Source organism: Sinocyclocheilus anshuiensis, unplaced genomic scaffold (genome assembly GCF_001515605.1).
Source record: "Sinocyclocheilus anshuiensis isolate Anshui unplaced genomic scaffold, SAMN03320099.WGS_v1.1 scaffold501, whole genome shotgun sequence".
In the NCBI taxonomy this organism is placed as follows: Eukaryota; Metazoa; Chordata; class Actinopteri; order Cypriniformes; family Cyprinidae; genus Sinocyclocheilus; species Sinocyclocheilus anshuiensis.
Window position 1 is genome coordinate 541139 of NW_015540866.1, and position 11636 is coordinate 552774.

General features: G+C 39.4%; 1 protein-coding gene across 1 annotated transcript in view; it reads left to right on the forward strand.

Annotated features, from left to right (window-relative positions):
- The first annotated feature begins 2324 nt into the window (after positions 1-2324).
- LOC107688068 (beta-secretase 1-like) overlaps positions 2325-11636 on the forward strand; it is an 11142-nt gene continuing 1830 nt past the window's right edge. The window contains exons 1-7 of the mRNA XM_016485618.1: positions 2325-3084; positions 5637-5725; positions 6815-7031; positions 7108-7245; positions 7832-7966; positions 9222-9323; positions 9412-9561. Coding sequence (XP_016341104.1) covers positions 2824-3084; positions 5637-5725; positions 6815-7031; positions 7108-7245; positions 7832-7966; positions 9222-9323; positions 9412-9561 — 1092 coding nt within the window. The 5' untranslated portion in view covers positions 2325-2823. The remainder of the gene's footprint in view (positions 3085-5636; positions 5726-6814; positions 7032-7107; positions 7246-7831; positions 7967-9221; positions 9324-9411; positions 9562-11636) is intronic.

Consider the following 11636-nt stretch of genomic DNA (forward strand, 5'->3'; position numbering starts at 1 on the left):
CAGATGATGCCAACCCTGAAACAACATACAGAACTACCACATTTTGCTATAAGTTTGATTGCATCATATAATAATTGCTGTTAATAGTGTTCATTGTCTGTTTTATTACGTCTTAAATTGATTTTTCCGTACATTTCTGCCATACGTACATTAACTGACAGTCACCACTGATAAGCTACCACTAAATATTGTAGAAACTTAATTTGCTGTAAAGTTGCTTTGCAATGATTTGTATCGTGAAAAGCGCTGTACAAATAAACTTGACTTGACTTGACTTGACTTTTACAGGAGGCTTCCCATGACATGAAATCTATACTTTATGGTTATTATGACGTTCTGTTCTGCTATCTGCAGTTGTTCTCTAATTGTAAGGATGCTGTCTGATCGTAGGCATTCAGCTCAGTGTCAGTCAGAATCTGCTGGCCTGTGTTTGCCGTGGAGTGTGTTTGAGTGACTGCCGCTCAAACAACACTCGTCTCATCACTGCTGCATCCTACATATCCCAAAACACACAACAATTAAAAATATATCTCTTCACACCTTTTTGTATAGTTTGACATTACAAGTTGCATTTCTGTGCAAGTTGCAATTGTGTTCAAGTGGACAGCAATCATAATAAAAAAATAATAAAAATCAAATCAAATAAATTAATTGAAATGGTCAGGTCAACTAGAAATGGCTCCTCATGATAACAATATTTTTACAGAGTAGATTTATTGCATTATACATGAATCAAAACCAGTGGTGGAAAGAGTACTGAAAACATATACTAAAGTAAAAGTACCATTACCTTCCAAAAAATGAATGCGAGTAGAGTAAAAGTACTTGTCCAAAAAACTACTTGAGTAAGAGTAAAAAAGTAGCCTATTTAAAAGTACTCATGAGTATTGAGTAGTGAGTACTGAGCTGTGGATTCTACCCCCTCATAATAAACCCTGTACACCGCAATTTATACATTTTAAAAACGTTGTACATTCTGTAATTCACATTATCTTGTTTGTCATAAGGCATGAATAATTTCTATCATCCAGCAGTTTTAATTTTGACTGCCAACTCTTTAAAATACATCAAAACAGCACGGAAACAGTATTCAGTTGAAGAAAAGATGAAAGTTATTCTCAGTACAATCATCCCCATTTAAATCATAAAGTTTGAAAAAATAGATTTAAAATCATGTGTAAGGCCACTGAGACAGCATGCTGTTGTTGCACATAAAATATGAATGTTTAGAACAGTGGCGGTTAAAGTTTTCTATGCACAATTTGAATTGATGAAAGTCACGAGACCTATTACTCTCTATCCAATCACGTTGATGGATAAACATTAAATTAAAATAAGCATGTAACGACCACAAACGGAGGAAAATAGCGGAGTAAAAGTACCGATACATCACTTAAAATGTACTCAAGTAAAAGTAAAAGTACACAATTTTTTAACTACTCAAAAAAGTACAATTACTGATAAAAACTACTTAATTACTGTAACGTGAGTATTTGTAATTCGTTACTTCACACCCCTGATCAAAACAAAGGCTCTGTGTTCATGTTCATGCACACATTCATGCTTACCAACTACCTATACACATTTTTGTTCTGATATTGATAAGAGAAGATGTTCAGAAGATGTATTATAATACACATAGATTGATTTTGGCATGGAGAATTTGATGTAGCATTGCCATTATTTTTGTTTAAATATAAATACATTTTAAAATCATGTAATCACAATTACATAAAAACACTAAAACATAAACATTTTATGTTTTTTCCTTCTTTTTAATCATGCAATAATCTTGTAATAGCAGTAAAATACTGTGGTAAATGACAATGGTATTCATTCTGCTCCTTGCTGTATATGAAAGCATTGTGCCGTGATAGCAATGCTGGGGCAATGTCATTGATTTGCATGAAAACACAAAGACACGATTCAAGAATAAAAGTGTTACATAAGTTACACTGTTATGCAGTACAAGAGGAGAAGGGTCTGATAAATAAACTCCAAGCTCCATGATGCCTCACTCCAGTGTCTGTGTCAGTGCGCTAGTGTAAGAGCAGTCTGATTCAGTTAGCGAATCGGATCGTTTGAGCGGTTCATTTCAATAAAATGATTCACCACGTTTCATAAATATTTTGCTAAATATCGATGCAGTTTTATAGGAGACCTGTTGCGTGTAATGTGCGTCGTTTGTGGTTCCACATAACAATTTTACTTCAATCCACTACAATGTTCTTTCAGTCGAGTGATTCATTCGCTCAGTCTGAACCATTCAAAAGAATTGATTCCCATTAATGGTTCGCCGAGGAGTCGGACATCGCCACAGTGCGTGCGGATGCGGGGAAGATGGAGGAGGACGCAGGAGCTGTGTGAGGACACAGAGATGCGGATTATGGAGGCTTGCGCCGTCAAACCAGCAAAGGGCCAAAGACGACGCTGAGTGGACGCGGGGACGAACACAGTTCAACGACAGCACTCTAAAAGAGCGCTTCTCGTCTGCATCGCTAGAAATAGAGCGGCCGTCTCATTTTAACAGTTCGTTTCTCAAAGAGCGTGCGGGAAGGTTTTACAATTGGGCATCAAGTACGGCATTTCCATATAATATTTCTCATAAAGAAGAACGAGGAATGTGGGAAACGGGGATGGTTGTCGCTGATTGTCATTGCGGAGGATGGAGAAAGCGCTCGGAGGATGATAAACATGAGCCTGGATGTCCTTTAGTGCTCGCATGGATTGGGAATTTGCGCATTCTGTGCGTTATGACGCCATAACAGAACTCGACACTTGACGCGTTCTGAAGTAAACGAGCGGATCTGAACCCGTGGAGAGATGAGGGTTCCGCGTCTGCTTCTGTACTCATGTGCATTAGTGGCCCTTCTGCCGGTCCCCTGCTCCGGCGCAGTGTTGCTCCGCGTCCCCCTGCGGCAGGGGCCCCCCTCACAGCCCGCGGGCCCCCGGGGCCCCTCCAGCTCCGCCCGCACACGCAGAGGAGCCAGTGCGGTGAAGTTTGTCAACATGATTGACAACCTTCGCGGAAAGTCAGGACAAGGGTATTACATTGAGATGGCTGTGGGCACTCCGCCTCAGAAGGTGAGAAGGACTCAAAGCCAGTGTAACAGCACAGAGAGGCTGCGCTACAGCATAACTCATACTACCCACACTATTTTTGTAGTAGGCTATTTGTGGATAATTGATATGTCGTTTGCTGTTCTCAGAAAAAAAGGGCATTCACATTTTCTTTCATATTTTGTCTTAACATTATCTATACTTATTTATTTATTTGCAGAAATTGTCTTGCAGCATGAATATCACCACAATGTACAGCAAAATACAGAAACCTATCCAAAATAAACAGTGTGGACAGAAATACTTTTAAAACATTTTGGAATTATATAATTTAGCACCTGTCTTCAAAAATAAAAAGACTAGAATTCACATATTACCTTAAACTAAAACAAGAAAGAAAGAAAATATTTTAATACTTTATTTTTATTCAATTTCCCCCATTGTTTTCCGCTTTGTTTTAGATCTTTGTGCTTCATGGAAATATTGCACCATTGATTATTAATGACTAAACACTGTTTGTAGGATCTAATAGAGAATATGTTTTGTGAAGTACACTGTATGGGTTTTGTAGTGTAGGGCACAGGCTGATGACTGCTGAGACACGGTTCAGTCTTAGAATAACAGTGTATATTGTCTACTACATACACACTACAGACCTACCTGCCACCTTTTCTGTATAAGAAACATACATGTACCAATAATAGTGATTCTATTGAAGTGTTTGCTCCATTCATGCATTTCTGGGAATTGAACCCATAACCTTGGCATTGCTAGTGTTGTGCTCTACAGTTTAAGCCACAGGAAAACTTGATCTAAATTCTGACAGAGTGAGAAAATCACACTTTCTTCCAGGCAGCGGCAGATCTCTGCTGAGCTAGTATCAGCACTATAACTTTTTTTTAACAATTGTTACAATTGTCTAGTGCTACACAAGTTTGAAAATGATGTGGAAGGAAATGAATGAGTGTTTTGCAGCTGACATCTGTCACATCATCATTACTGCGGGTAAGGTCACATAATGCCTGAGGAAGAGGAAGGCCTGTGGCGTAGGGGTCGCTGGAGGAAGCGTGTGCACAGGGACGAGGTTCTGACGCAGGATACAGACTCAGTGAGCAGAAATAACAGGAAGCCCACAGGACAAATCAATGACATGAGGAGTCAGCTCAGTTCTTACGACAGCAGAGAAGAGCTGCAGAGACAGAGAGGCGAGAAGGAGAAGTGCGTGGAATCTAAAACATTTGTCTGATAGCTTTCATACAGAGAGGTACATTTGGAAAGACTCAGTAAAGTCTTGTGAATGCACAGGTGTGATGACTATACAGAAATCAGTACAGAAGCGGTCAGTCGATGCAACATTTCTTCAATCACTCTGCTCTCAGCATCAGCTATTAAAAAAAGCAAAAGGGTCTGGCTGCAGCTGGCGCTTGCACTCTCAGACGTGCATTCTCAGACACTTGCACTTCATGGCTTAAGAGACCCTTTTAGCCTCTGACATTTGCATATAAATTAAAGTCCTGGTCACAGACTTTACACTTATATGGGTGTTAAATGGCCAATGGTTCCCCCCACTATCAAGGAGATGCTAAACAATTTCACCACTCTCGTCTCCCCATTGAACTTCAAACACATTCCAAAGAGACGGTAACCAGATCAAGAGACATGTGGCTGCTGGCAGGGAAAGACAGAGGGGGGCTAGTGCTAACTAGGCCTTGCTATAGTTCTCAAACAAAGACTGTCTTGAACAGACAAGAACTTCCCTCACTGATCCACTGCCTTTCTCCTTTTTCTCTGAACCAGGATGCTGCTGTGGCTCTCCATCCTCTGCCTCCAGCTAAACAGAGGACAGCCGCAACCCGATATCACATCACCAGGTCCAGCATCAGGCATTGCACTGAGGGACCAACCTGGACTTCTTAAGAGTGCAAGCCTGAGAGTGCAAGCGCCAGCTGCAGCCAGAACCTTCTCAAAAAAAGCTTTCATTAGCTGATGTTGAGTGCAGAACAACTGATGACGTATTATTATAGAGTTGAAGGCAAGTGACAGAGTTACCTTCGAATGTCTGTGCTATTAAATAAATGTGTTATAACTCGCTCAGCAAGACTCTCAAAATATTGATTAGTCATTATCAAAGTTGCCGGTTAGACTCTGAAATGGTCAATTTGGACACGGTAATCATCTGATCTTAACGATGACATGGCCACAGTTCAGCCGTCTATCTGCTAAAACCTGCTCGAGATCTCAGAAGTCCCAGAGATGTCTGCAGCTCCGTCTCGTTCTCAGGATTCGGCTCTCGTCTCTCTCCCTCAGCGTGTATCACGTTCTCCTCGGTCAGGGAGTCTAGCGCTGAGAGGCTGATCAATAATACATCTCATTCTTAAATACCCCTTCACAAACACCCACAAGGTCACAGAGCGATCATCAGCTGAAGACCTGAGCCACATCTAGAGACTCAAGGGTGGGCTAGTGACCGTATCGCATTACAGTGCTCTAAAAACACGCTGCCAAACACAGGCACCACTCACATTTCTGCAGGCGTTCATTGCATGTAAACTCGAAGGTTTCCGTTTGTGTTTCAGCTGAACATCTTGGTGGATACGGGCAGCAGTAATTTCGCAGTCAGCGCCGCCTCTCACCCGTTCCTCCACAGATATTACCATCGCTCTCTGTGAGTACTACTAATTATTCACACTAGGGGTGTAACGGCACACAAACATGACGGTTCGGTACGTACCTCGGTGTTAACGTCACAGTTCGGTATAGTTTCGGTACAGCAGGAGCAAAAAAACCAAAATTGTTTCTTTTTTTTTTTTTCATTAAACAGGTTTACCGAACAAATTGCTCACTCTTTAAATAAATTCAATTATAATTCAAATTTTCTTAGGGATAAAAATTTATCTCAGCTTCTGCCCTAAAGTCTAAACTAAGTGAGCTCTTTCACATTACTATAAGATCACAATTAACAACAGAGCCCAAACTTAAATTTAACCAGTGTTTATTAACCAGTGTATATTATATTTAAATATAATAATCAACAAACGACTTTAAAAATGTATGTAAATTGCACATAATGCAGTTTTTAAATTAACTTCTGAATCCAATTATAAAATTTATATTTGTTGTTGAAATATAATCATTTACACAGTGGCTGTCATAACTTGTTTCATAACAGACTTATTTAAACATACATTAATTAAGACATCGCTAACAGGTAAAGTAAAATATGAGTATATAGTCTAATATTGCATGAAATTCTCCTCTCTGGACTTGATTTCTCTAGCAAACTATCGAGCTGTGGACACTGATGACTTGTCTGAGGTTTTAATGATGTCTTTCCGCAGTTGAAACACTGATTGAGTGATGCATGAGATGTTCATTCATGTTTATTTGGTGTTACAACTAGTAGTAAAGAGTAAGAGATGATCGCGCTGCCATCAGAACTGAGACGTTTATACAGCGATCTGTCGTGTTACATCAAAGACCCCCAAAACAGCATTTATTGTCTGAATTTACTGAAAAAAAGACATAATTTGAAAGACGAGACCTTGTTTCTTGTCAAAAGTAACAATGTATAAAACTGGAAGTTTCTAATCAAGTTTCACTCATGCAGTGCGTACCGAACCGAAAGACCCATATTGGAAATGTTCGTTATGAATACGTGTACCGCTACACCCCTAATTCACACACAAATGGGACACAATATATGTTATATATGAAGAAGCTGCTGCCAGAGTCGGGTTGGTGTTTGTGTCGACAGCTCGTCGTCGTACAGAGATCTGGGCCGCAGCGTGTATGTGCCGTACACACAGGGCCGCTGGGAGGGTGAGCTGGGCACGGACCTGCTGTCCATTCCTCACGGGCTCAACGTGTCTCTGAGGGCCAACATCGCTGCAATCACCCAGTCTGACCGCTTCTTCATCAACGGATCTAACTGGGAGGGCATCCTCGGGCTGGCCTACGCCGAGATCGCCAGGGTGATCTTTCTGTAGCTGTCATAACCTCACAGAGCTTGATGAAGAGGCGCTTCTGACCGGGTTCTGTGTCTTTCAGCCGGACGAGACTCTGGAGCCGTTCTTCGACTCTCTGTTGAGGCAGACCAGTGTCCCAGACGTCTTCTCCCTGCAGCTCTGCGGAGCGGGCTTCACACAGAACTACAGCGCCGGCAGCTCCACTGTAGGGGGCAGTATGGTGAGAGCTGTAAAGAGAGAACATGTCCATGCTGCAAACGGTTAAATGACCCCAACCTTCTGTCATTAACTCTTCTGTGGAACACAAAAGGAGATGTTTTGCATATTTTCCCACATGTTGTGAATGAGAATCAGACTGCAAGCCCTGAAAAGGACAAGAAAACGTTGATAAAAATAGTCTGTATGATTATTCTAAGTCTTATGAAATCATAGGATAGTTCTGTACGAGGAGCAGACTAAAACTGCAGCCATATGAAATATTTTTAACTTTTTTTTTTTAGATTTTATCCTTTTTGGAGCTTGTCGGCATGAACATTGTGCTTAACATCTCCTTTGTGTTTTGCACTGACATAAATTAATTTAAATGAACCCTTACCATTAGTAAAATCACCCAAAACATTTGGTGGTTAAACTTTTTTTTTTTTTTTTTGGAAGAAGATACAATAAAATAGTATTTTTTGTAAAACATAGTCCAGTATTTTTTTTTTTTTTTTACAGTGTACCATGTGTAGTTAAAGAACTTTATGTAACATGAAACAGAACAACTTCAGTGGCATACTATAAAAGATTGTGTTGGTTCTTCACAGATTATTGGGGGAATCGATCCGTCTCTGTATGTTGGCGAGCTGTGGTACACACCAATCAGACGGGAGTGGTATTATGAGGTCATCATCGTGCGCATCGAGGTCAACGGACAGGATCTCAACATGGACTGCAAAGAAGTGAGAACAACTCTCCTGGTTTTGCCTCGAAGCATTTATTCCTTTTGAGAAAACAGACTTCACAGATACAGTTTCAGTATCTTGAAGCACATGCACTTTTACATGTCATGAGCTGTTTCCTAAACATAACAAGCTGTTGCTGTTTTCACATGCCTTTTACGTAGAGATTTTATTGATTTACTCTTGTCTCAAGTCCAGACAATCTTAAAATATAAAAATCCATGAACTATATTCAAATTTTAAAAATTTTTACCTAAATGACATTTGTAAAATTATGATCTAAACAAAGACTACAAGAAAGATAAATCATTTCATAATTATTGTGATTTTTTTTCCAGTTTAAGTTACACCTGGCCCTTCATTATTTATAACCAGACCAACAATTCTGGCTTTAGTAAGAGTACAAAAAAGCTAGTATACTTTGTATATAAAGTATAATATACATTGTAAGTGAAGATAATACTTGAGACTTTGTCAAATTATGCAAAAACTGTAAAAATATTATTTAATTGTATTTTGGATTCATATAATTAGCATTAGCAAGACAAAGGAGTTTGCTATTTAATTTCAGAAATATTCAACCATCTGAACAACATCAAACACAAAACACAATTTAAAATATAATGGAAATGAACCTTTGATGGAAGTGTTAAACTTCTAAAACAAACTTGGCCTCTTATGCATGTATGCCCAGTGTTGGACATTCCCAGCGCACACCTTGATATCAATTTGACATTAAATATTAGTCTAGACTTGTTCAAAAAGCTGTAACATCATTTTAAATTCAGTTTGGATGGCAATTTCTTCCAGGGGTAATTGCGAGAAAATAGGAAGTTAAACCCACACTGAAATTGGTTTAATGTATATGTAGGCTAATATGTTTGACTTTTCAATTTACATCAAATCAACCTCATGTCAAGTTTTACCGTCAGATTGTTTTGCATATTAAACCTGTTTTTTTTTTTTTACGTCAATATTGATGTCAGTTTGATGTCTTTTCAACATCAATTGTCCACTGGGTTGTTAGACGTCTTGAATTGAATTGAATAAATTGAAAAAACTAGGAAGTGTGTGAAATGTGCATTTTGAACAAGTCTATTTCCAAATGTCCATAAAGCCAAAATTACATACAGATGAAGAAACATTTCTGTATTTTTCCATTTGGTCATGGTTAAGAATACAATGGAACAGTTTTATTTATTAATCAAAGGTAAAGTAAAAGCAAAGCTTCTCATTGTTTCTCTCTGTCTCTCAGTATAACTATGATAAAAGTATCGTGGACAGCGGCACCACAAACCTGCGTCTCCCTCGTAAAGTGTTCCAGGCGGCTGTGAAGGCCATTGAAGCGGCTTCATCGGTCGGTGTATATCGTCTGTGTTGGGCTCATTTTTGAACATGCTGAACGTTCTGGGTTTTCTTGCTCATCTGGCTCTTTTCCCCCACAGACTGAACAGTTTCCCTCAGGTTTCTGGCTGGGCGAGCAGCTGGTGTGTTGGCAAGCGGGCAGCACACCCTGGCACATCTTCCCTGTCATCTCTCTCTACCTGATGAGTGAAAACACAAACCAGTCTTTCCGCATCTCCATCCTGCCACAGGTACTTCATTCTGCCATCAGACTAGCTTCACACACAAATACATCCGCTAAAATGTGCAAAGTGCGCTGCCTGTAACACTGTATCCCACAGCTCAATGCAGTTCTCTCACTTTTACCAGTTACAATCACTCCCCCTTGTGGAGGAGCGGGATCTCGTTTCTGTACCACCAGACATGATGCTGTCTCTATTCCCTCGAAGGATGAGTTTTGTCAGTTACTCCCTGAAACAAAACATTAACAATATATCCACATCCAAAAGAGCAAACTTCAGCTCGCACTTATGAAGAGTAACAAATGTCAATGTTAGCATGCATCTTAGTTCACCCAAAAATGAAAATTCAGTCATAATATACTCACCATCAAGTTGTTCAAAACCTGTATAAATGTTTGTTTTCTGCTGAATACAAAAGAAGATTTTGAAGAATGTTGGTAACCATACAGTTAATTATAGCCATTGACTATGTTTTTTTTCAATACTATGGAAGTCAATGGCTACCAACAACTATTTTGTTACCCACATTTTCATTTTTGGGTGAACTATATATATATATGTAAATGTTATGATAACAGCAGTGCTCAATTGAGGTTTGTCTATTTGGAGATTATCAGCTTTTTCTGCTCTTAGGGCCTCATTTATTAAAGTGCCCCTATTATAGGTAATGAAAGGTTCATATTTTGGATTTGGGAGTCCCCAACAACAGGTTGGCATGCATGCAAGGTCAAAAAACACTTTCATTGTCTTATAATATTTATTTTTTACCTTACTTGCTTAACGACTCCCAAACGATTCGCTCAACGGTTCATTTTTCCAAACCCCTGCTTTGCGTGACGCTAATCTGCGGTGATTGGTCGATTGGTCTCATGTTCATTTCATGTCGCCTGTAAAGCCTGATAAAGCAGCGTTTGTGAGCGCAGTGCTGCTTTGTGTACAGTGTTACCGGGGAAACCGATATTTTTACCACAAAGAATGAATTTGCATTTTCATTCAGACCAACGTGAAAAGACCAACAAGTGGGCGGGGCAATATGCTAATGTTTCATGTTGACGTCAAAATTAAACGGCTTGTGATTCATTTTAAAAACGACTCGTTTCAATGATTCAGAGTCGACTTTCTTTTGAGAGACAATAACTTTATACACGGTGCACTTTCAGATTGAAAACTTTGCAGGATGTTATCATTCACTTAGAGCTGTGTTACACTGCATGAAAGGTAGTTTTCAAAAATCCACAATAGGGGCACTTTAAATGTTGTGCAGAAACCATCTTAAATTTGATTTTGCGATCAAATTGATCTAAATTTGATTCTCATCTCTCAAATATGCATACGTGTGATTCATAGAATGAACGTACACACAGAAAACACACGTACGCGTGCGTCTCTTTCAGATGTGAAATCCATGAATCGCAAATGATCTTGAACTTGCACGGAACTGAATGGTTTTAGCTGTCTGCCTTGTAAACGATTCCTAATTAATGACATTAACATATAAAAGATCACCAGTCATCGTCCAAATCCTTTAATTTAGAACAGCGAGCTGCAAGAACAGCTTACATTTCCAAAGACCTGCAGTACTTGAACAAGAAAAAGAGCATACCAGGGTGGCCGCGGATAAAAAGTCTTAAAATGTCTTAAATAAAGTTTTCCTAAAAAAATGCCTTAAAAAGTCTTAAAATGTCTTAAATTCAGATTCAGTAGGTCTTAAATATTTTTGGTCACATTACCGCAAAAAAATTCTCCATTCTGACGGCTCCATGCAGTGACTGTTTACAATTGTTGGCAAAGTCTGACGGACCCAGTGAGTGTCCATCAAGAGTACTTTTTCCGCCCGCTGTAGTTACCGCGTCATCAGAGAGATTGCGGTTACAGAATGCAGTCGAACACCAGCTCGCTGACCAGCCTCCGAACTACTTTAAATGGGTTAATGCAAGTTTACTGAAAAATGGCTTGAGAATTGTACTTGCCCGACAGGACTAATAGCCTACTTAAAACTTAAGTGACAAAATATAATCACGCATCAAAACGCGCGAATGATTCTTCTGATTTTATTACATTCAGCTTAAACAGCGATTGATAAT